At 39.7% G+C, this 24,786-nt stretch overlaps 1 protein-coding gene across 1 annotated transcript in view; it reads right to left on the reverse strand.

The window, feature by feature from the left end:
- The window catches only part of WDR96 (WD repeat domain 96), a 120,765-nt gene that overhangs the window by 9,359 nt on the left and 86,620 nt on the right, over nucleotides 1-24,786 (reverse strand). Inside the window, exons 27-33 of the mRNA XM_006831480.1 lie at nucleotides 13,293-13,412; nucleotides 9,594-9,701; nucleotides 7,712-7,798; nucleotides 6,871-6,959; nucleotides 5,058-5,271; nucleotides 3,618-3,730; nucleotides 2,287-2,446 (exon numbers count right to left, since the gene is read on the reverse strand). Of these exons, the coding sequence (XP_006831543.1) occupies nucleotides 2,287-2,446; nucleotides 3,618-3,730; nucleotides 5,058-5,271; nucleotides 6,871-6,959; nucleotides 7,712-7,798; nucleotides 9,594-9,701; nucleotides 13,293-13,412 (891 nt within the window). The remainder of the gene's footprint in view (nucleotides 1-2,286; nucleotides 2,447-3,617; nucleotides 3,731-5,057; nucleotides 5,272-6,870; nucleotides 6,960-7,711; nucleotides 7,799-9,593; nucleotides 9,702-13,292; nucleotides 13,413-24,786) is intronic.

A 24,786-nucleotide genomic window follows, 5' to 3' on the forward strand; every position in this document is an offset into this window, starting at 1 on the left:
TTGCATGTTTGATCAATTTCAGATTGAAGAAGTTGGTAGAATTCTATTTCATCCTCACTGGCTTTAGTGGTTGGTGTGTAAATCTGAATAGTAATGGTATTAACTGGGCTTCCCTGTAGGCGCATGGATATTATCCTATCACAGACAGCATTGTACCTCATGACTGATCTGGAGATGTTCTTTTTGACAATGAATACAACACCATTCCTCTTCAATTTGTCATTTCCGGCATAGTAAACCATATGGTCATCAGATTCAAAATGGCCAATATGAGTCCATTTCAGCTCACTAATATCTAAGATATCAAAGTTTATGCATTCCATTTCATTTTTGACAACTTCCAATATTCCCAGATTCATACTTCATACATTCCATTTTCCAATTTTCAATGGATGTTTACAGCTGTTTCTCTTCATTTTGAGTTGTGCCCTTTCAGCAAATGAAGGTACTGCAGGCTTTTCTCCATTCGCGTCATCATGGTCAACTCCAATTTGAGGAGGCAGCTCTTCCCCAGTCGCATTTTGAGTGCCTTCCAACCTGAGGGGCTCATTTTCCGGCACTATATCTGACAGTGCTTCTCTGCTGTTCATAAGGTTTTCAGTGACTAAATCTTTGGAAGTAGTTTGTCGCTCCTTCTTCCTAGTCTGTTTTCACCTAGAAGCTCATCTGAAACCTGTCAACCATGGGTCACCCTGCTGGTATTTAAAATACTGGTGGCTTAGCTTTCAGAATCACAGCAACTCACAAGCCACCACAGTACAACAAACTGACAGACGAGTGTGGTACCAAACATAGGTATCTGAAATTTAAGAAAGCTCAAAAGTTTTCATTCTATAGTACCAGCAAAAGCTGGGAATCTGGGCACATTCAATTATGGGTTAAATTCTGAGAAAAGTCATAATTCCTTTCTTAATGAGAAGTACACACTTCATGTTCTTATGGCCTTTTGATTTGATTGAATGAGAAGTATTATGGAAGTTCAATTCAAATTCTTCTCAAGTTCGTATGAAATATTCTCCAAGATAGATCACATTCTGGGCTATAAAACACACCTAAACCAAGTATGCTCTCACACCACAATACACTTAAACTAGCAATCAGTAATGAAAAGATAGTTGAAAATCTATCCAAATATTTGGAGAGTTAAGTACACACTTTTAAATAACACGCAGGTCAAAGTAGTCTCAAGAGAAATAAAAACATTTTGAACTAAATAAAAATAAAAGTCCAACTTATCAAAATTGGTTCAATGCAGCAAAAGCATGCTTAGAGGAAAGATTTAAAATTAATAATTGAAGGTTTCTCAGGAAACTTGGGAGAAACAGAAAGAGCAAACTAAATCTAATATAAGCAGAAGAAAAGATGTAATAAAAATCAGAGCAGAAATTACTGAAATTGAAAACAGGAAATCAATAGAGATAGTCAAGGAAATCAAAAGCTGGCTCTTTGAAAAGATCAGTAAAATTGATAATCTAGCTTGGCTAACAAGACAAAAAAAGAGAACACACAAAGTACTAATATCAAAAATGAAAGAGGGATAATTTCTCTGATACAATGAACACTGAAAGGGTAATAAAGGAATACTAAGGGAGTGTGTTGGCTGTGCAGGGTAAACACAAGACTGCAAACCACAAGGGCAGTGGTTTGAGTTCACCAGCCGCTCTGCAGGAGAAAGATGAGGCTTTCTGCTCCCTCAAAGATTTACAGTCTCAGAAACCCTATTGAGGGTCATTATGAGTCAGTAACAACTCAATGGCACTTAACAACAAAAACCAATGTTCTGCAATATAGCATAGGTCAAATGGATCGATTCCTTGAAAGACACAATCTACCAAAACTCACACAAGGTGAAATAAAGAATTTGAGAAATGTTTTACAAATTGAATCAATTATTAATAACATTCCCAAACAGATAGCACCAGGTTCAGCTGGTTTCACTGGCTAATCATACTAGATATTTAAGGAAAAAAATGATCCCTACTCCCTACCATCCCTCACAGAACACAGCGGACTGATTTTTGAAGTTCTTTGTTGTTAAGTGTCAATGCCTTCAAGTGGGTTCCAACTCATAACAACCCTGTATAGAGGAGCAGCTGGTGGGTTTGAACCACCAAGCTCGCAGGTAGTAGTCCAATGCTTATTCCAACAGCGCCATCCCAGAGGCAGAGTTGGAAATCACTGATTTAACTGAATTAAAATGATATATCACAAGGAGGGAAGAATACTGTAAAATATTTGATCTAGCAGGTAGTAGGTTGCTTTTTCTCCCTGCAAATGCATAATTACCCGAATCACAGAATTCAAGTCCTCAATTATGTTCTTATTGATGAGAATTGCATCGGAATAGTCCAGAGTCAATTGGAAATTCTCCAGTTCTACTTGTCCTTGTTTAAGAAGAATTTGGATGGTCAAATTCAACTGGAATTCCACTTTCTCTTCCTGTAATCTAAAATGAAACAGACTTCAAAGCAAGTAGTTGTAATATATTAATATTTCAAATTGTACCTACTGTCCAAGGATATCAAATTTAAACAAGTTTATGAAACATTCCCAAACAGATAGCACCAGGTTCAGCTGGTTTCACTGGCTAATCCAGAATGAAAACCATTCTGGATACTAATATGCAGAGCACTTCCTCCTGTCGTGAGTCTGTGGGATCTATAATGCTTCTTCCCACTGACAGGAAATGACGTTGGGCTGCTCGGTTAATGGTATGGACAGAAATACATTCATAAAGTTCTATTTTAGGACTAAGACAAGATGAATGGAATTGTGATTATAATAAAAAGAAACTAAAAATAGAAATAAATCAACAGCCATTCTGATGTTGTTGTTATGTGCCATGGTGTCGTTTCCGAGGCTGTAAATCTTTACGGGAGCAGAACGCCTCATCTTCCTCCCGCGGAACAGCTGGTAGTTTCGAACTGCTGACCTTGAGGTTCACAGCCCGATTCGTAACCACTACGCTACCAGAGCTCCTTGACATTACTTTAAAAAAAAATGGTTTCTTGGTCATTTATATTTGTCTCTATAGCCTAGACCTAAAAGTGATGTATAGTGATGATTTAGCACATCAGAGCAGTCTTTATTAGCTTGGCTGTACTTACGGCCAGAAAGTGAAGCAGGATCTTTAAATGAGCATTCAATAAACGTAAGCTCCTCTAAAGAAAACATTATTGGCTGGGTAGGTATCTACATGGGAATTACTTAGCTATCGGATTAATTTTATACAAGTTTAGCTTGTATGGCTTGACCCTAAAATGATTTCCTGGTAGAAACTGGTCCTTTGTGTTTTTATGTAGGAGGAACAGATGGAAAAAAATACTATAATTTTTCCAAAATTTGTCTGTTGGTGATAACAGCAATGGAACGTGCGAGAATGTTCTATTCTGACCTGTCTTATTTAATATGTAAAATGCCCATTTTTTTAATAAAAGAGACTATTTAAAGTGTAAGACTGGGACTAAGCTAAGTAAGTGTTGCCCAGCTGTAGACCACTGCCAGTTAGTTGCCCGGTGTTTTCTTAGACATTCGCCCTGCCCTGTTACAAGAGAAACCTAACTTAGCTCTAGCTGAGACTTTGAATTAATGAACATGAACAAAAAAAATAAAATTACACGATGAGTTCATGGAACACTTTTTCAATGTTCTTTTGCACCTTTTCATCATCCTCAATTCTCTTCCGGAGAAAAGCCAGCATTTCCATTAAGCCAGCTGCTTTCTGCTTTACCTAAAGAAAGCAAACCATAAACATCTCAGAAAATAAGAAGCTTTAGAAAGAAAACTCAGTTTTAAGTAATTTCAGAAAATAAACATCTTTGGACTTTTTCACTGCAAACCCTAAAGAGCCCATGTTTCTAAGAGATGGAAAGAAGTTATATTTTTGCCATTAGTAATATCTATCTAAACATTGTACATTCCATGGAGACTTTGAAGACCATCAAATTTTCTTCTTGGATGAAAATCAAGTCACTAGAATTTTGCTTATATCTTATTAAAAATTTTGTTCTCATCACCTTAGGTAAATAATAAAATCATTGATGCTTTAACAAAAATATGCCAGCCTGAGGCATGTGGCACAGAACGTAGGGATTTTTTCATTAGTGTGTGTGCAGTTGGGGGGGAAAAGTGGAATCAAGAAGTAAACAGAAAAGATAAAAGATTCTATTTCCAATTAAACACACTCACACATTTTTGTCGGTTGGTACATTTAAAAATTCTTTTAGTAAAACTATAAAATTGGTTCTGGTGAGCTAAATTTAAATCTAATATATGCAAAAAGATGAGTACACACAAACCCGGGCAGAGAGAAGGGGCAGGAAGTGTCTACCACAGTGCCATCCAAGAGAAACAGAATATAAGTCATAGGTATCAGGCCATCTGCAATTTAAAACTTTATAATAGTCATATCATGAAGAGTAAAATGAAACAGGTTGAAAGCAGTTTTATTACTAATATATTTAACACAATAGATCCCAAATATGATCATTTTGACATTTAAAAATTGAGATGCTTTAAATTATTTTTTTCCATACGAAGTCCTCTAGATCTAGTATGCATTTTCCGTCGACAGCACATCTCAGAACTGGCCACATTTATCTCAAGGGCACAATAACCACGTGTGGCTCGCGATCACCATCCTGGACAGTGTAGGTCTACAAAAGTACAGACAGGCATATGGCTAGCCCTCAGTAGCACAAAGGTCAACATTTGTTCTCACTGTGATTGTTAATATTGCTAACTATTACGCCTGCAAAATCTCTAAATAATGAGCTATTCTGGAAACATTGGCTAGCTTAAACTATATGTTAGATGTTGGTTGTTTGGTGGTGGTGGTGGTTATGTGCTGTGGAGTCAGCGCTGACTCACAGTGACCCTGTATAGGGTTTCTGAGGCTGTGAATCTTTATGGGAGCAGAAAGCCTCATCTTTCTCCCACGGAACAGCTGGTAGTTTCCAACTGCTGACCTTGAGGTTAGCAACCCGATTTGTAACCACTACGTTTTATTATACTTAAAAACAAACAAACAAACAAAAAACCAAAATGTAATTGCATACTTTCTGTTCATTTTCCACTTTCGCTCTTCTAGTTGCACAGAAATGCTCCCAGACCATGACATCCAAACCTTCAGGCATGTTATTAATATTGTCCAACTCATCCATGGCTTTCATGAACTGTGCAGAAGCTCCCTTATTCAGTCTGTCCGTTCCTAGTCGTTCTCCAAAAGGGACAACACTGGCCGTATCCTGGTGTGTTTTCTGCTTGGGAATCCTGTTATTATCAATAAAAGTCATCAATGATTCACAGCCTCACACACATAAAAAAAAAAAAAAAGTCAACGTTGAGTAAGGTTCTTAGCATAGAGGTCTGACACACGTTGCATACCACTTTCCTTTGGCACTTGAGGGCTGTGGTTGTTAAGTGCAGTAGAGTCGGTTCTGACCCATAGCCACCCTGTATAGGGTTTCTGAGCAGTGTATGGTTAGTTTGAACTGCCAACCTTATGGTTCAAATTGACCTTGCCACCCTATTCTTACCCTACAGCACCACACTGGGACTCTAGGAGCTGTTGAGTTCAGCAGCAAAGAAAACTGTTTAAAATTTTTTTCTTTTAAGCTGAAAGTTTCCTCAAATTTATTTTGTGTTGTTGTTGTTGTTAAGTGCCGTTGAGTCAGTTCCGACTCATAGCAGCCTTGTACAGGGTTTCTGAGGAATGTCTGGTAGGTTTGAACCACTGCCAACCTTGCAGTTAGCAGTCCAGTGCATATACTACAGCGCCACACCAGGAGTCTTCCTTGTATGTATAACTGCAATTAGTTCATATCACAAGGGTCTCTTATTTATTGGGAAACATTTTGGACAAAACAACTTGTAAACCTGTATGTCATGAACGACTTGAGGAGAGGAACTGCTTTCATATATGTAATAGCATTATGTCTACAAGGGAGCATCTTGATTCTGCAGATTAAACACTGGATCACAAGATCAGTGGTTGAAGCCACCTGCCGCTCTGCAGGAGAAAGAAGAAGCTTCCTGCGTCCACAAAGATGCTATGAGTCCAGAACTGACTCAGAGCCACTTAACAACGATGCTTACAAAGATGCTTAACAACTTTTCAATAATGAAATTAAATTTTTTTTCATTGCCTATACCTGGAGTCCTAAGGAGCTCTGGTAGTGCAGTGGTTATGAGTCGGGCTGCCAACCTCAAGGTTAGCAGTTCGAAACTACCGGCGGCTCTGTGGGAGAAAGATGAGGTGTTCTGCTCCCGTAAAAATTTACAGCCTCAGAAACCCTGTGCAGAGTCACTGAGTCGGAACCAACTCCACGGTACTTAACAACAACAACAACAACAACAGTACCTGGAGGCCTGGTGTGGTGCTGTGGGATAAAGCACTGGACCACAAGTCAGTTTGAACCACAAGGTTGGCGGTTCAACCTCACCAGCCACTCCTTGGGAACACTGTACAAGGTCAGTATGAGCGGAACTGACTCGACAATACTTAGTATCAACAACAACAACATACCTATACCTTAGGACTCCAGATGTCACACTGTAGGATCGGTACTAGATTGCAAACCACAAAGTCGGCAGTTCAAACCCACCAGCTGCGTCTCAGAAACCCTATACAGGGTCGCTATGAGTCAGAACTGACTCAATGGCACTGAACAACAACAACAGCTATACTTTAAGATATATGTACAATCTCAAAAAATACTGCGTTTTGATGAAGACACTCAAAGATCACCACCTAGAAGGATGTTGCTATAAATATTTCCAACTCATTGGAGGAAAAATCTGAAAATGAATCCCGTTTCTCTTCAATAACAAACTTTCCCCCAGAAATACGATAGGACAGAAGAAGCAAACCTTGGCCGGCGTTTGAAGAGTTTGTAGAGCACATCCACCTGTTGAATGGGGAGTTCAGAAAACTCCTTTTTAAAGCTGCGGTCCAGAACCTAAAGGAGAAACACACCATTGCCTGGACTGAAACTTGGCTCAAAACCTCTCATTTGTTGACTGTACTCTTCAAAAGACAAGATTGCCCTCACTTTGATTTAAAAAAATCCACGAAAACTCAATTTAGGAAGTAAAGTTGTTAGAGGTGACCATTCACTCTAAAAAGTTTCAGAAAAAAAAAAAATTGGTGTTTGAATAGTGCATGAAAAATGTCATTTAATAGAATTGTTTAGTTTTACATACTATCAAGAAGGGTGTTTCTCAAAACTTCACTAAGATTCACAAAACAATTACATTTAATATTATGATGGAGGATATACAAACTGAAACAAAAGTTTGACAAAATAATATTCCCATAAAATATATAAGGCACACTAATCTCGTATTTTTTTCATTCTATTCTACTCTATCCTATTCTATTTCATTATAAAAATACTGGTTATAATCTACGAAATTGATTTCACGACCCAGTACCAGGATCCACCACCTGAAGTTAGGAAAGCCCTGAAGTTTAGAAGATTTTCCTCTCTCTCTTTTCTTTTTTTCGTACCTAAACCAGAGCAGTTTACAAAAATTCATTCTGCACAATAATTTTCAGAAATATACTATGGCAGAAATTAAATTTACCCTTCATTGAGAATTCTGGGAGAAAAATACTAGGAGGAAATGAAACGGTCTGTCTTGTCACTTCCCCTGAATCCAGGCAGCAAACTCTCTATCGCATGATGAGTGAGAAAGACAACAGACTCACTTTGTCTTCAGCCACTAAGTTGTCATAGTACTCCTTGTATGTGTCCAGGTCTTCCTTAGCATTCTGGATAGCCGCTGCAGTCTGGATCTACAATGACATCAGGGACAGCTGACTGAAATAGAGACTTCTTAGGATAAAAGCAGTATTGGGAATGCCAAAAAGATCAAGGACTTTCATAGCATGAGATAGGTGAGTCAGTGAAATATTCACTACAGATCACATTTATAGAAGTAAACAATTGACAGTGAAAAGAGCATACATCCAACCACCTGTTTCTAGATGTAGCGGCTCTACAAACATATGTGACTGTGTGTCTATGGAGCCTGTCACAGGCGTGGCTGTGGCATGATGAAAACACACAGGTTTAGGAGCCACAAGGACCTGGGTGGTAGAGTCCCATCAACTGAATATACAGACAGTGGGGCACTAAGTATGACAACTGACCTCTGACCCACAACATCTGCAGCTACCTGTCTGGAAAGGCAATCCACAACCTCTGAAGCAGTCAGTCCCAAACAGTCAGGACTTGTTCAATAATGACCAGCTTCCTGATTTTGCCTCTGCTTCCAACTCATTCTCAATCAGATAAAGCCAAGCATGCTCTCCAAACCAAAATCACAAAGGATGCTTCAGTTCTCATGAATCTGTCTCCAGCTTTCTCATCCCAACATCACCAACCAGACTGTATCTGAAGCCTTCCCTTCTTGTTGACTATAAAACTTTCGCACTCACTTGCCTGCCCTTGAATCTGCTAAAAGCCAAGTGTTAGTAGCCATCTCCTTTGTTGTAGTTGTTACATGCTGTCAAGTTGGTTCCGACTCATAGCGACCCTGTATAGGGTTTCCAAGGCTGTTAAATCTTTACAAGAGCAGAAAGCCTCATCTTTCGCCCATGGAATGGCTGGTAGTTTCGAACTGCTGACCTTAAAGTTACCAGCCTGACTCAGCCATTACACTACCAGAGTTAATTCATGCATTCATAAACATAATTTATTAAGTCTACTAATAAAAGCTGAGGAGCTCTGGTAGCGTAGTGGTTATGAATCGGGCTGCGAACTGCAAGGTCAGCAGTTCGAAACTACCACCTGCTTCACTGGAGAAAGAGGAGGCTTTCTGCTCCTTAAAGATTTACAGCCTCGGAAACCCTGTTCAGGGTCGCTATGGGTTGGAACCGACTCGATGGCACTTAACAACAACAACAACAATAAAAGCTGACACTGAAATGTATTATGCAACAAACATTCATTCATTGTCTCTCTAATGGATGACATGTCTTACCTTCCATGTTCCTGTTAAGATAGAATTTTTCTGAATATGGCAAAGTTTCTTCATTCTAGAAGCTAACTCGTTTACTATGCTTGCTTATATCTTTAGTAAAACTTAGGGTGCCAAATGGCCCAGAGCTTAGAAGTTATATACCTTGTCTAAGATCTCAATTCCTGACTTGTCAGGGGGTACGAAGCAGTGCAGCTATATGACCTCATTTTAGAAATCACCTGCCATAGGAAAGTTACACACGTCTTTTTTATTGTTGTATAAATATATAACACAACATTTGCCAGTTTAACATTTTTCATGCGTATAATTTAATGATATCAATTTACATTTGTCATGTGCAGCCATCACTAATTTCTGTGGCCTAATTCCCATCACCAGTTACCTGGTTCTTTTGAGTAGACAATTATGGATGCAGAATCACATAATTTTATAAATAGATTGGAATGGATACTTTCTCCTGGCCCTGAAACACAAATCCAAGGACCACTTACACAGGGTTAGGTAGGAATGGTGGAAGAAAGGAACGGTTCTAGGACAAATGAGCTTTTGATAAACAAGGAGCGTATCTGTCAGAAAATGCTTGTATTCACATAGTAGATACTCACTTTCTTCCCCTGCTTCCTTGCAAGGTAGTTGTTCAGACACAATTCTCTGGAGTTTATTTCTTCATCCAACAGTAAAGAGAAAAGAAGATTATTTATTTTCAATTCCTCCTGTAGAAATATTGTAAAAGTGGAAAAAAAGAGAGTTCAATATTTATGAAAAAGGAATTTCTATTGAGAGTCATAAACTTGGCATGAATCAAAAATATCTAAGGCACACAAATAAGAAAACTTTATTTTAAAGAAAAAAGAAATACAGACTTTTGCACAGACAGACATCTGACCATTTCCACCTTCCCCCATTGTACTAGGAGCTCTGGTAGCGTAGTGGTTACGAATCGGGCTGTGAACCTCAAGGTCAGCAGTTCGAAACTACCAGCTGTTCCGTGGGAGAAAGACGAGGCTATCTGCTTCCGTAAAGATTTACAGCCTCAGAAACCCTATGCAGGGTTGCTATGAGTCGGAACTGACTCCACGTCACATAACTACCACCACACCACCATCTTTGTAATATAAAACATGGATACAGAAAGATACATAAAACACACATATAGTATAATGAGTTCTTATAACTACTACCCAACTGGATAACTAGAACTTGGCCACTAGTGGAAACCCCTCCTTGGGCCCCATCCTAAACCCAAGTGCAGTAGTAACCACCATCCTTACTTTATAGTAAAGACTTCCTGTGTCTCTTTATAGTTTTGCTAGCTGAGTGTGTCTCTCCAGCCACTGCAGTCTACCTTGTTCATTAAAAATACTGGGTCAGATCTTTAGGTTCCTCTCCCCCCTTCTTTTCCTTATAACATGAGTACATACGTAGTTATCTACAGTTTCTGTCGTTTTCCTTGTTTTATGGACTCATACTTGTGGGGAGTTCATTCGGCTCCTTTGTCCTCTGTGTTTCCTGAAAATTGGCAGCTGGATCCAGAGGCCTGATCAGACCTAGTCTTGAACTTTTTAGGAAGACCATAGGTAGTATTGTGTTCTTTGGTGAGGAGGCAGAGACTGTCTTTCTTTGATGCTCAATGCCCAGGTCCATTAGTCAACTGAGAGTTGCAAAGTGGTGATATGATGTAATTCCTTTTTAAGCTTATTAGTTAAAATACTTCTATAAAGAGACAGGTCTCTTTACATACTATTTGATTACCCGGTAATACAGTTCACAAAGGAGTCATTCATTGTGTGGCCTTTTGTGACAAGCTGACTTCACACACTTAACAATAACAACAACACTCTTTTAATCCATCTGCGAATCCATACTTCATTTCCTGCCATTAGGCCACCACCTTGTAGGCATCCCTGCCAAACTCCAGCTCCTGGTGAGCTGTGCTCTGTATTTGCCTGCCTCCCGTGTTTTGAGATGACACTTTTAGGAGGGTGGTTTTTTCACTGTGGCAGCTGATTATCAGTTTTGCTGCTTTTTTCTTGTTGTGAGGACGGGAATGACAACTTCTAAACCCTTTACATGTCATATCAGAAACTCAAAGTTCTTCAATATTCACCTATTGTATTATTATGACAATATGTTATTCAACTGAACCAGGTTTGAATTATTATATTTACTTTCTTCCACAAGTTTTGTTTTTTGAATTATTATATTTTCTTTCTTCCACAATTTTTGAATTAATAATTCTTCCCTTTACTAATTTACCTCTAAACTCAGCAGGGTATAAATCCCATTTCATGGGTTCCTAAAGCCTCAGAGTGTCTGATTTCTGTTTGTGGGGGAGGCTCTCCCTCTTACAGGGGAGGCCTGGTGACGCAGTGGCTAAGCATTCAGCTGCTAAATGAAAGGTCAGCAGTTTGAATGCACTGAGGGAGAAAAGGGTGTCAGTCTGCTTCCATAAAGGTTTACAGCCTTGGACGACTGTAGGGCAGTTCTACTGTGTCCTCCAGGGTCAGGATTAGTCAGAATCAACTTAACAGCAGTGGGTAACCCTTCTGGAGTATTCCATCCTTTTGCAACTTGGACTGGGATCTCCCCTCAACAATGAATTGAGTTTTGCCATTTGCTCCTCCAGTTCCATAGTCATCCTTCTCTACTGTATTCCAGGCTTCTAAGGATTGCATTATCCAGGCTGATAACCCTCTGGATTCCTGGGGGTTTATCTCATTAAGGGGAAGCACCAATAGAAGATCCAAGACAGGAGAAGACACTCCAGGCTAATGATTATATTCTTCTATCTGGGGTTCTGTCCATGGTAAAGTCTCTCTCCCATGGCTACAGTTCTTGCTTGGTTCTAGTATCGTCTCCCTAGGCTTGCTCTAAGTTGCCCTAAAGATGATACTGCCTCCCCACTGTTTCTAGTCTCTAGATGTTTCACCATTCCATGTTCTTTCCATTAACCTTACCCATGACGCCATCGAAAGTCCTTTCATCAATCTGTCTTCATTTGAGCCCATTTCTGGTGGGACCCTGATGATAGACCCAGTCCTCCTGGAGATTCCCTCCTCCCCCCGCCCCCCCAGAGTTGGATCGTCTTGTTTGGTTTACCTCTTGCTTGATGACACATTTTTTTTTTAACAACTTCCTGAAGACTGGGTGCATGGGATATAAATTTTTGAGATCTTGCGTTCTCAGAATATCTTTGTTTTCCTCTTATACTCAACCATGAGTTTGGCTGGCTATAGAATCCAATATTAGAAATAATTTCTCTTGGAACTAAAAGGCATCATTCCTTGGTCTTCTTGCTTTCCTGGTTATTTTCCATTTCATTGATATTCCTTCTACTGGAGGAAATTAAGCCATGGTTTTCATCTGAACCTTTGGGGTATGAGGATTATTCATTCAGCCAACACATACTAGAAACCAAGTCTTTTGCCAGAATATAGGGGTGAATAAAACAGGCTTAATCTCTACCCTCAGGGAGCTTACCATCGTGTTATTGTTGAAGTACTGTCAAGTCAGTTCCTACTCATAGGAATCCTGTGTAGAGTTTCCAAGGAGTGGCTGGTGGGTTTGAAGCACTGACCTTGTAGTTCCCTAGGTATCCTGCAGTGCCACACCAGGGTTCATTAATAGTGTTGTTGTTGTTTTTAAGTGCTGCTGAGTTGGTTCTGACTCATCGTGACCTGTACACAGTTTCTAAGGAGTGGCTGGTGGGTTTGAAGCACTGACCTTGTAGTTCCCTAGGTATCCTGCAGTGCCACACCAGGGTTCATTAGTAGTGTTGTTGTTTTTAAGTGCTGCTGAGTTGGTTCTGACTCATAGTGACCTGTACACAGTTTCCAAGGAGTGACTGGTAGGTTTGAACCACTGACCTTGTGGTTAGCAGTCTAGTGCTTATCCTCCAGTGCCACACCAGGACTCCAACATGGAAAAATAATCTCCTATGAACTAAAATTCAGTGGCAATAAGCAAGAAAAAGGGAACAGAATAGAGGACCTAACATGAAGCTCTAACTCAGTCTAGGAATTCATTTTAAACTGGAAGTGAAGGATGAGTGGATATAAGCCCGAAGGTAAGGAAGCGCAGAAGACAGGAGGAAAGAACACAAAGTAGGTTGGTGGCTCTGCAAGAGGGGGTGTGACTAGTGGGGTGGTGGGCACCAGATGAGGCCAGGGGCCAGAGAATGCAGGAGCTCTGAAACTAGTAAGAGTATCAGTCTTTATTCTAATAACAATGGAATGCTCTTGAAGCTCCTTAAAAGAAAAAGAAAGAAAAGAGAGAAAAATCACATAAGCAATGCTTTTATTTACCTGGTTAACAACCATCTCTGCATTCACTCTCTTTCCAAAGAGTCTTTTCAAATATTCATCGAAGGACTGTGTGCTTTCTTGAATAATACTCTGAAGTTTCTTCATTTCTGCTTCTAGCGACTGAAAGAAAAGCAGTAGTAAAGATAATGTTTAGGAATATCAACGTGTCCGAGGAAGTGGTGTTTACAGTTTTCTTGGAGGTGGCACAGAACAAGGACAGATAGAAGGCACAGCTTGTGACTGTTCTGGGCCCTCCACCTCTTCAATCAGAGAGCTTCACTTGGATCTGTGGAATAGAGTGTATGTCTGAGATTTTTGCTTAAAAATGTTTATACTGGGGAAAAAAAGGTGAAAAATCACTAATCTTAGCTAAGGATGTAGACAAAAGTAGGTTTAGCACAATACACGACAACAAATCTCTCCTTTCTTTTTTGAACCATTTCAGGGAAAATTATAGATACTTGAGAATAGAATAAATATTTTATAGAAAGTCATTTATGTTTGTCCTGGTGTAGTGCTGTGGGTTAATGCACTGGACTGCAAAGTTGTTTGAACAGCAAGGTCGGTGGTTCAAGCTTACCAGGTGCTCCTTGGAAACCCTATATAGAGTCACTATGGGTTAGAACCGACTCAACAGTACTTAACAACAACGGCAACAATGTTTTCTTGTGTTTGTTGTTGTTGTTAAGTGCCATCGAGTCAGTTCCAACTCATAGGGACCCTGTATAGGGTTTCTGAGGAGCAGCTGGTAGGTTTGAACCGCAGACCTTATAGCTCAAACGGACCTTGTGGTCCAGTATATTAGCCTGAAGTGCCACACCTGTACTCCTCTCTTGTGTTTAGGCTCAGGTTATGTATTTCTTGCAGTAACACTCCCTAAGTCATGTTGCAGCCCTCTTAGTGTACCATCACAGCAGACACATGATGCTGATTTGTTTCATCATTGGTGATATTAACATAAAATAGGAAAGGAACACATCTCAATGTCAATTTGCTTGTAATACTTGTATCAGTGTCTCAGAGGGATGAGAGAGTCTCATGGTCCGTGGCCTCCTCTGCACTGGACTGCAAGATTGGTTTGAACTGTACGGTTGGTGATACTGAATGGGACACTGAATGGTTTAAAATCAGGAAAGATGTGTGCCAGGGCTGTATTCTTTCTGTATTTTGTATTCTGAAACAATAATCTGACAAGGTGGATTATATGAAGAAGAGTGTGGCATCAGGATTGGAGGAAGACTCATTAACAATTTTTGATATGCAGATGATACTACCTTGTTTGTTGAAAGTAAATAGGACTTAAAACACTGCTGAAGACAAAAGATATGAATTATCTCATTATGAATTGCATCTGAATATAAAGATCATTAAAGAACATTGGGTTCCTCCAGTCTCTTCCTGACCAGTAACACTGGTCTTTTTTTTTTTTTTTTTTTATAATTTTGAGTCTTGTTCCATATTTTCTCCTACTCTATCTGAAACTTTCTAATGTGATCTCTTTCAGAGCAATAGGTAGTGGTAGCCAGGCATCAAGTTCTTCTGGTCTCAGAGTCATGGTGACTGATGTTCATATGTTACATTGGTCCACTGGACTAATTGATTTTCATCACTCTTCTTTCTTCCACACATATCAAGTCCTATAGCTGCACCTTAGATGACTGATCATGAGCGTTTAGGATTACAGTTGCTATTCATCAAAGTAGGATGTAGAACATTGTCTACAGACTATGATATGCTAATTGACTAGTGTGGCCTCTGCGACTATGGTCCTGAACCCACAGGCTCAGCAATTCATTGCCTTAAGATGTCTGGTAATATGTAAGAGGTTTTCCTTACGTTTTTCCCCTGAATGCTCCACAACATTCATAAGTGTGTTTGCAGCAAAGGTGAATAGCCATGTATAAATGCCCGCTGTTAAATCCTTATATATTTGTGGAAGTACTCCTACTCTACCATACCTGTTTAACCTCTGCATCTATCCATGGAGCGTGTAAAACACTGTGCTTCCAGGATTGTGTGTATAACAGTATTTACCTCTATCCCCTTAACTCTTGCATTCCTCCCTGTGTCTTCACCAGTCTTCATCACTCTGTCCTATTATTTCTTGATGGCAGCTTCCATGAGCATTGACTGTGGATCCAAGTAAAATGAAGTCAACTTCAATCTTTTCTCCATTTATCATGATGTTGTTTATCGGTCCAGTTGTGAGCATTTTCCTTTTCTTTACATTGTGTTTTCATCCATACTGATGGCTGTATTCTCTGATCTTCACCTGCAAGTGTTTCATTTTCATCAAGCAAGGTTGTGTCAGCTGCATATCTGCAGGTTGTTAATGAGTCTTTCTCCACTCCTGATGCCACATTCTTCTTCATATAGTCCAGCTTTTTAAATTATTTGTTCAACATACAGATTGAATAAATATGGTGAAAGGATACAAGCCTGGCACACACCTTTCCTGATTTTAAATCAGGCAGTATTCTCTTGTTCAGTAACCTCATATGCATGCAAAAGCTGGACAGAAAATAAGGAAGACCGTAGAAGAATTGATGCTTTTGAGTTATGGTGTTGGAGGAGAATATTGAAAGTACCATGGGCTGCCAAAAGAACCAACAGATTTGTGTTGGAAGAAGTGCAGCCAGAGTGCTCCTTGGAGGCCAGGATGGCCAAACTTGGTCTCTCATACTTCAGACATATTGTCAGGAAGGAGGAGTCACTGAAGAAGGATATCATATTTGATAAGGTGGAGGGTCAGAGAAAAAGAGGAAGACCCCCAATGAGATGGATTAACCCAAGTGGCAGCATTGATGGACTCAAGTGTGGCAACAACAGTGAGGTTGGCCCAGTATCAGGCAGTGTTTCATCTGCTGTGCATAGGGTTGATATGAGTCGGTACTGACTTGATGGCACCTAACAACAACATTCTCTTGTTTTGTTTGAACAACTGCCTCTTGTTCTATAAACAGGTTCCCCATGAACAGTTGTTTGAATGAATGCCTCTTGCTCTATATGCAGGTTCCCAGTGAACACAAAATGTTCTGGAATTCCATAATTTGTTATGATCCACACAGTTGAATACCTTTGAATAGTCAATAAAATACAAATAAACATCTTTCTGGTATCTGCTTTCAGCCAAGATCCAGCTGATGTCAGCAATGATAGCCCTCATTCCAGGTCTTGTTCTGATCCAGCTTAAATTGCTGGTGCTCCCTGTTAATGGAACACTGAAACCTTTTTTTATTTTTTGTATGGAGAGTTTAACTTTAATTTTAATTCACATTTTGCCCCAATGCACAGAATAGTGAACATTTCAATGTTAAAAAATTACAAACAAAACCCTTCATTCCCACATTAGTTATTTCACATCAACAGCATATTAAATATATATATATATATATATATGTAGAATCAGTGCTGTGTCTTAATGGAAAAAGCTCTGGTAGTGCAGTGGTTAAGCACTCAGCTGCAAACTATAAGGTTGGTTGTTTGAACCCACCAGCCACTCCATGAGAAAGATGTGACAGTCTGCTTCCATCGGCCTTGGAAACTATGGGCCAATTCCACTCTATTCTACGTGCTCACTATCAGTCCGAACTGACTCAGGGGTAAGGGTTTGGTGATTGAATTGAGAACAAGACAAGTATTTCAATTTAAAAACAAACAAACCTAGCACCTTTAAAATAAATACCAATCACCACTTTGTAAATCAGAAGTATTTCAAGAGAGGGAAAAGAATCAATTCATCAACAGTGCCAACTACTAGCAGCATTTTCAAAGCAGAGGTCAAAATCATGTCAACACACACCCACCTACCACCCTGACCTGTCATTGAACTTGTACTTCTTCCACGGTTGAGCCCTGACCCAACGGCTCAAAGGAGCTCCTGTCTGAGTCTCTCCAAGACTCCAGACCTGAAAAGTTATTGCCATTTTTAAGCTGTGAGCTGGAGAAACAGGAGTTCAGCATAAGGGAGATCAGAATGTTTGAGTAGGCTGGAGTTTTTTTTTCAGTAGGTTAACTAGTCACATTTTCAATCTAACACACACCTGACAGTGGCCTTGATGTCCATGGGATGCACCTGAGACGTGACTTTGCAGCCAGACGATTCCAGATCAACTGAGAAGAGTTAAAAACATTTGTCGTTCTTACCCCATTACAGCTGACCAGTGCTCAAGCAGGGAATCTTGTTAAGTCTTCCTTTCCACATGTTAATGATTAGTCCCTTTTCACTCAATGCATTTCTTAAAGGCACAAGAATGATGTTTTCTTTCTTGTGAGCACTCCATTTTGACACTGGACCTTCAAGCTTTATAACAAGTAAACCAGGTATATATATGTTGTGTTGTTGTTAAGTGCCGTCGAGTCAGTTCCGACCCATAGCGACCCTGTACAGGGTTTCTGAGGCTGTAAATCTTTACAGGAGCAGAAAGTCTCATCTTTTTCCTATGGAACTGCTGGTAGTTTCGAACTGCTGACCGTGAGGTTAGCAGCCCAATTTGTAACCACTATGCTACTAGAGCACCTTAGGTGTATATATATATATACACACACACACACATATTGTTAAGTGCCCTCGAGTCGGTTCCAACCCATAGCGATCCTGTACAGGGTTTCAAGGCTGTAAATCTTTGTTGTTGTTGTTGTTAAGTGCCTTCGAGTCGGTTCCGACCCATAGCGACCCTGTACAGGGTTTCCGAGGCTGTAAATCTTTGCGGGAGCAGAAATCCTCATCTTTCTCCTATGGAGCGGCTGGTAGTTTCAAACTGCTGACCTTAAGGTTTGCAGCCCGATTTGTAACCCCTACTCTATACACACACACACACACATATATATATGTGTGTATATATATATATATATGTATGAGAGAGAGAAAGAGAGAGAACATGGCCGAGATGACTGGCCAATTGTTTGCATAACAGTGTTAGGGAAAAATAATTGTTGGTAGAAGTGCTTTCTAAACCATTCATTTACCAACTGTCCAGACCAAAGGTCATCTCCAAGCAGGAAAATTCTGATTCCAATTTCTCTACAGGCTGATGTGCAATACAACGTATCCTATTCCCAAGTACTTGCAGGAGAACTTGCTTGCTTGCTGTCACCAGCGCTGAATGGGCTTGTAGACCCAAAACACCGTAAGGACCATAGTTACCAACAGGATGCTGAAAATCTTTCCATTCACACCAGGTTCTGCCCTCGCAGCACAGCATACGGGCGGCTCCGCTCTGGCGGCTTCACAGAGCTTTGGGCCTCCTCCAGCCCCGCCATGAGGCCGCACACTCTGAACTACAGCTACCACAACACTGGACGCAGCGGCTTTCCAAGCCCGCTGTGGCGGAGAGCTGCAACCATTTTTTAATTTTCTTGAGCAAAATTTTACCTGTGTGTGATACTAATGATATTGTTTGCCAATTTTCACACTCTGTTGGCTCACCTTTCTTTGAAATGGACATGAATATGTATTTCCTTCAGTCGGTTTGCCAAGTCTTCCAAATCTGTTGTCCTAGAGTATTAAGCATTTTCAGTGCTGCATCAGTTTGTGGATTTTAATTGGTATTCCATCAACTCCTGAGTCTTGTTTTTTGCTAATGTGTTGAGTGCCTTGTGACCTGAGGGGCTCATCTTCTGACATTGTATTAGATAATGTTTTGCTGCTGTTCGTAAGATTTTTGGGGGCTAATCCTTCAGAAATGGCTATTTCTTCTTCATAGTATGTTCTTAGTCTGAAAACTCTGATGAAATCTGTCCACCCTGAGTGATGCTGCTGGTATTTGAAACACCGGTGGCATGATTTCCAGAATCACGGCAACACTCAAGCCACCACAACATGACAAATTGATAAGCTTAAGGGGTCACATGTATGTTGCTGTTAGGTCCCGTCAAGTTGGTTCCAACTCACAGTGACCCTGTGCACCATAGAATGAAACACTACTCGGTTCTGGGTTATCCTCCCAATTGTTAGGTTTGAGCCAATTGTTGCTGCTACTGTGTCAATCCATGTCATTGGGGCTCTTCGTTTTCACTAACCCTCTACTTTACCAAGCATGATGCTCTTCCCCAGGGACTGGTCCCTCCTGACAACATATCTAAGGATGAGAGACAGAGTCTCATCACCCTTGCTTCTAAGGAACATTCTAGTTGTATCTTGTCCAAGATAGATTTGTTTGATCTTCTGGCAGTTCAATATTTTTCACGAAATACATTTATTCTTGTATGGTCTTCCTTATTCATTGTCCAGTTTTCACAAACATATGAGGCAACTGAAAATACTAAGGTGCACCTTAGTCCTCAAACTGACATTTTTGCTCTTTAACACTTTAAAGAGGTCTTTTGTGGCAGATTTGCCTAATGCGATATGTCATTTCATCTCTTGACTGCTGCTTCCATGAGCATTGATTGTAGATCCAAGCAAAATGAAGGTCTTGACAATGGTACACTTTTCTCCATCTCTCATGATGTTGTTTATTGGTCCAGTTGTGAGGCTTTTCATTTTCTTTATATTGAGGTACAGTCCATACTGAAGGCTCTATTCTTTGATTTTCATAAATAAGTAGTTCAAGTCGTTTTCACTTCAAGCAATCAAGGTTGTATCATTTGCATATCACAGTTGGTTAATGAGACTTCCTTCAATCCTGATGCCAGTTTCTCAGATTATTTGCTAAGTGTACAAATTGAATAAATATGGTGAAGGGATACAACCCTGGCACACAACTTTCCTGATTTTAAACCATTCAGTGTCCCCTTCTTCTGTTCTAATGACTGCCTATTGGTAGCATAGGAGATTACGAGCTGGGCTGCTAACTGAAAGGTCAGCAGTTGGATTCCACCAGTAGCTCCACAAGAGAAAGCTAAGCCTACTCAGTGTTTACCTGTGCTTTATTAACAACGAAAAGACTGTCGATTGTGTGGATCATGACAAGCTATGGACAACATTGTGAAGAATGAATATTCCAGAACACTTAATTGTGCACATGAGGAACCTGTACATAGACCAATTGGCAGTTGTTGGAATAGAACAACGGAGCACGGAATGGTTTAACATTAGGAAAGGTGTGTGCCAGGGTTGTATTCTTTCACCATACTTATTCAATCTGTATGCTGGGCAAATAATTAAATAAGCTGAATTATATGAAGAAAAATGTGGTGTCAGGATTGGAGGAAGACTAATTAACAACCAATGATATGCAGATGATACAACCCTGCTTGCTGAAAGTGTAAAGGACTTAAAATGCTTATTGATGAAGATCAAAGACCACAGCCTTCAGTATGGGTTACATCTCAATGTAAAGAAAACAAAAATCCTCACCACTGGACCTCACCAATAAACAACATTCTTATCAATGGAGAAAAGATTGAAGTTGTCAAAGAATTTATTTTGCTTGGATCAACCATCAACACTCATAGAAGCAGCATTCAAGAAATCAAATGACAAATTACATTAGACAAATATGCTGTACAAGACCTTTTAAAAATATTGAAGAGCAAAGAAGTTAGTTTGAGGACTAAGGTGTGCTTGACCCATGCCATGGTATTTTCAATAACCTCATATGCAAGCAAAAATTGGACAGTGAATAAGGAAGACCATAGAAGAATTGAAACATTTGAGTTATGGTGTTGGAGGAGAATATTAAAAGTACCAAGGACTGCCAAAAGAACAAACAGACCTGTGTTAGAAGAAGTACAGCTCCTTGGAAGTCAGGATGGCTAGACTTTGTCTCTTATACTTCGGACATATTATCAAGTGGGACCAGTCACTGGAGAAAGATCTCATGTTTGGTAAAGTGGAGAGTTGGAAAAAAAGAGGGAGATCCCTGATGAGATGTATTGGCACAGAGGCAGCAGCAACGGGCTCAGTAATAGCAATGATTGTGAGGCTGATGAAGGACCAGGCAGTGTTTCATTCTGTTGTGCATAGGGTCATTATGAGTTGGTACCAACTCAATGGCACCTAACAACAAAAAGTGTTTCTGTTCAAGCAACTGCCTCTTTGTCTATGTACAGTTTCTCATGAGCACAATTTAGTGTTCTGGGATACTCATTCTCCATGATAGCTTGTTGATTCACACAATCAAAAGCATTGGCATAGTCAATAAAGCACAGGTAAATATCTTTCTGTCATTCTCTGCTGTCAGCCAAGATCCATCTGACATCAACAATGATATCCCTTATTCCACGTCTTGTTTGAATCTGGCTTGAACTTCTGTCAGGTTCTCTGTCAGTGTACTGTTGCAGCCATTTTTAAATAATATTTAGCAAAATTTTACTTGCATGCAAAATTAGTGATATTGTATGATGATTTCCACATTCTATTGGGTCACCTCTCTTTGCAACCGACACAAATATGGATCTCTTCCAATAGTTGGTCACGAGCTGTCTTCCAAATTTCTTGACAAAGATAAATGAGTACTTCCAGTGCCACATCAGTTTGTTGAATGATTTAAATCTCTATCCCATCAATTCCTGGAACCTTGTTCTTTACCACCTTATACTTCTTCCTTCAATATCGTTGGCTCTTGGTCCTTTGTTACCTTTTGAAATTTCCAGACATTGACCATTTATTTGTGTACTAAAGCTTTTATTGTGAATTGAGTGATAGCCTAAATGGCAGAACATCAGTTTTGCAATCAACAAATCGCATCTTGTTTCATTGTAATTACAGTTCCCTTTTATGTTGTACACAAAAACACACAGGAGTATATAATCATTTACACAACCAAAGGCAAACCAACCCCCTGCCCACCAGCACACAACCTTTCTCTTTCCATAAGCCTGGAGTCCTCAGATGCTCTATCTCCCTATGCCATCACCTCTCTGGTGTTGCTGCTTGTCTGGTTAGGATGCCACTTTCCACTCATGCTTTCCCCTCTTGTTGGTCCTCGGGTTCTATGTTCCTGGAATGTAAGATTAACTACTCCCTGCTTTCTGTCACACCTCAATTTCCATAAGTCACTAGTGATTTTTGCACTGTGAGCAGGCTCATTGCTGGCCCTGCCCTCTGTCTTCCACTGACCATTTCTTTTTGGTACAGTGATTTTGTATATTTCTCCCATAGTTTGTTATAATCCACACAGTCAAATACCTTTGCACAGTCAATTAAACACAAGTAAACATCTTTGTGGTATTCTCTGTTTTCAATCAAAATCCATTCGACAGCAATGATATTCCACATTCCACATCCTTTTCTGGCAACTCCTTGTTGGTGTGCTAATGCAACTGTTTTTGAATTATTTTCAGCAAAATTTTACTTGTGTGTGATAGTAATGATATTGTTAGACAATTTCCTCATTCTGCTGGGTGACCTTTCTTTGGAATGGGCACAAATATGGACCTATTCCAATTGGTTGGCCAGGTAGTTATCTTAGAAATTTCTTGGCCTAGATAAATGAATGTCTCCAGTTCTGGATCAGTTTGTTGAAACATTTCAATTTGTATTCTGTCCATTCCTGGAGCCTTGTTTTTCCTCAATGCCTTCAGTGTAGCTTAGACTTCTTCCTACAATATCATTGGTTCTTGATCATCTTAAAATGGTTGAACATCAACCAATTCTTTTTAGTTCAGTGATTCTGTTTTCTTTCAGTCTCCTTTTGATGTCTCCTGTGTCAGTCAATATTTTATCCATTGTTTTTGTTTAGTGCCCTTGACTCAGTTCTGATTCATCATGACAATCTATGGGGTTTTTGAGGCTATAAATCTGTGTGGGAGCAGAAAGCTTCATCCGTCTTCACGGAGCAGCTGGTGGGCTTGTGGTTCACAGTCTAGTGCTTAATATATGGAACCACTGCACTCCCATTTTATCCATTGTTGTTGTTGTTAAATGCCAGTGAGTCAGCTCTTACTCATGGAACCCCGTATGGGGTTTCCAAGGAGTGGCTGGTGGGTTTGAATCACCGACCTATCGGTTCAAACTGACCTTGTGACCTAGTGCTTATCTTACAGTGCCACACCAGGATTCCTCATTTTATCCATAGAATTCTTTAATATTGTAACCCAAAGCTTGAATCTTTTTCTTCAGTTCTTCCATCTTGAAAAATGATGAGCATGTTTTTGCGCTTTGGGTTTTCTAACTCCAGGTCTTTGCACATTTCACTATAATACCTGACTTTGTCTTTTTGAACTGCCCTTGAAAACTTCTGTTTAGCTCTTTTACCTCCTCATTTCTTCATTCAGTTTAGTGTCTCTATACTCAAGAGCAAGTTTCTGAGTCTCTTATGACATCCATTTTGGTCTTTTCTTTCTTTCCTGTCTTTTTAATGACCTTCTGCTTTCTTATATATGATGTCCTTGATGTCATCCCATAATTTGTCTGTCTTCAGGATTTAGTGTTCAGTGTGTCAAATCTCTTCTTGAGATGGTCTCTAAATTCAGGTGAGATATGTTCAAGGTCATATTTTGGGTCTAGTGGACTTGTTTTCATTTCCTCAGCTTCAATCTGAACTTGCAGAGGAGCAACTGATGGCCTGTTCCACAGTCAGCTCCTGGCTTTGTTTTACCTGATGACATTGAACTTGTCCAAGATCTCTTCCCACAGATGTAGTCAATTTGATTCTTGTATATTCCATTTGGTGAGATCCATGTGTATAGTCATCATTTATGTTTTTTAAAAAAGGAATTTTAAGTCATTGGTCTTGCAAAATTCTGTCATGTGATCTCCAACTTTGTTCCTATCACCATAACCATATTTTCCAACTACTGATCCTAACTTTTTGTTTCATAAGGTTTTCAGTGTTCATACCCCAGAAGTTGACCACCTATTGTTTCTTCTTAGTCTGTACTTATTCTGAAAGCTCCCTGAGATCTCTCCACTCTACATACCCTGCTGGTATTAGAAACACCAATAGCATAAGCTCCAGCATCACAGCAACCCCCACAACACCACAGTGCCAGGAACATACAGATGTCTGTGGGGTCACATGTGTAGTCAACATTTATATTACCGCAAAAGGTATTTCCATAAAACAGGTTGTCAGTCTTGCAAAATTCTATCATACGATCCCTAGTGTTGTTTCTATCACCAAGATCATATTTTCTGACTGCTGATCCTTAGTCACCAATAATTATCAATGCATCTTGATTCATGTCTGATCCATTTCATATGATTGGTGCATAAATTTGAATGTGTTTTTATTAACTGGGTATTATCCTATCAATGAATGCATTGTACTTCAGGATAGATCTTGAAATGCAACATATATTTGTAATAAACATATAATTGTCCAATTCAGAATGGCCAATACTAGTACATTTCAACTCCTAATGCCTAGGCTATTGATCTTTATGTGTTCCATTTCATTTTTGATGACTTCTAATTTTCTTAGAGTCATATGTCATACATTCTACATTTAGACTATTAATGGGTGTTTGAAGTGATTTCATTTTGAGCCATGTTACATCAGCAAATGAAGTTCCTGAATGTCATTAAGGTTGACTCTAGTTTAAGGAAGCAGATTTCCACTCCCCAACTCCCTCCACCCCCCGTCATATTGTGAGTGCCTTCCAACCG

Source organism: Chrysochloris asiatica, unplaced genomic scaffold (assembly GCF_000296735.1).
Source record: "Chrysochloris asiatica unplaced genomic scaffold, ChrAsi1.0 scaffold00003, whole genome shotgun sequence".
Lineage (NCBI taxonomy): Eukaryota > Metazoa > Chordata > Mammalia > Afrosoricida > Chrysochloridae > Chrysochloris > Chrysochloris asiatica.